The sequence below is a fragment of the Belonocnema kinseyi genome, chromosome 1 (genome assembly GCF_010883055.1).
Source record: "Belonocnema kinseyi isolate 2016_QV_RU_SX_M_011 chromosome 1, B_treatae_v1, whole genome shotgun sequence".
Classification (NCBI taxonomy): domain Eukaryota; kingdom Metazoa; phylum Arthropoda; class Insecta; order Hymenoptera; family Cynipidae; genus Belonocnema; species Belonocnema kinseyi.
Window position 1 is genome coordinate 23,323,655 of NC_046657.1, and position 849 is coordinate 23,324,503.

The 849-nt window shown below is 40.3% G+C and overlaps 1 protein-coding gene across 1 annotated transcript in view; it reads left to right on the forward strand.

Moving 5' to 3' along the window:
• Positions 1 to 241: 241 nt before the first annotated feature.
• Positions 242 to 849, forward strand: part of LOC117177134 — a 2,846-nt gene continuing 2,238 nt past the window's right edge. The window contains exon 1 of the mRNA XM_033367634.1: positions 242 to 805. Coding sequence (XP_033223525.1) covers positions 242 to 805 — 564 coding nt within the window. The remainder of the gene's footprint in view (positions 806 to 849) is intronic.

The window sequence follows — 849 nt, forward strand, 5'->3', positions numbered from 1 at the left end:
CTCTAGTGTAAGCAAAATAACAAGGACAACTATCCAATCCCGGTTAAACAAATATTCGACAGATCTGACCTTCCTCATAACGACGGAGGTAAATAATCAGGCACCAAGCGAACCATTGAATAGGGTGGAGTAGAAAATTCTTTCCAATATCCGTCTTGCCGATCCGGAGTTTCACAGACCATCAGAAATCGACACACTGATCGGTGCTGAGATATTTCTGAAATTGCTGTGTTTCGGACAAATGTCTTTAGCTAACGGCAACGTAATTATTCAAAAAACTCATTTCGGATGGATTCTGAGAGGAAAAACGCCTGGTGTAGCAGGTCCAATTGCCGCCAAGTGCAATTTATCATTCAATTTATTAAACAAGAAAATTTGTGAATTTTGGGAAATTGAAAATGGGCCTAACGAAAGAACTAAATCTCACGAAGAAAGCGCATGCGAAATTCACTTCCAAGAAAATACGCACCGCGATTCCGCAACCGGCCGTTATATCGTGAAACTTCCGTTCAAGGAAGATTCAAATGGTCTCAGCGAGTCATACTCTCATGCACTCAAACGATTTCACTCGCTAGAACGATCGTTAGGTAGGAACCCTGAATTAAAAGATAAATATATCACCTTTATGAGCGAATATTCGGAATTGGACCATATGCCTGAGGATAAATCTGCATCGATTTACGACTGTTATTTTTTGCCTCATCATGCCATAATTAAACAATCTAGCTTAACAACAAAACTTAGAAACGTTTTTGACGCGTCAGCGAAAACATCCAACGGGAATTCTTTGAACGATATACTCATGGTAGGTCCCAATATCCAGGAAGATCTTTTCTCACTGCTGATCCG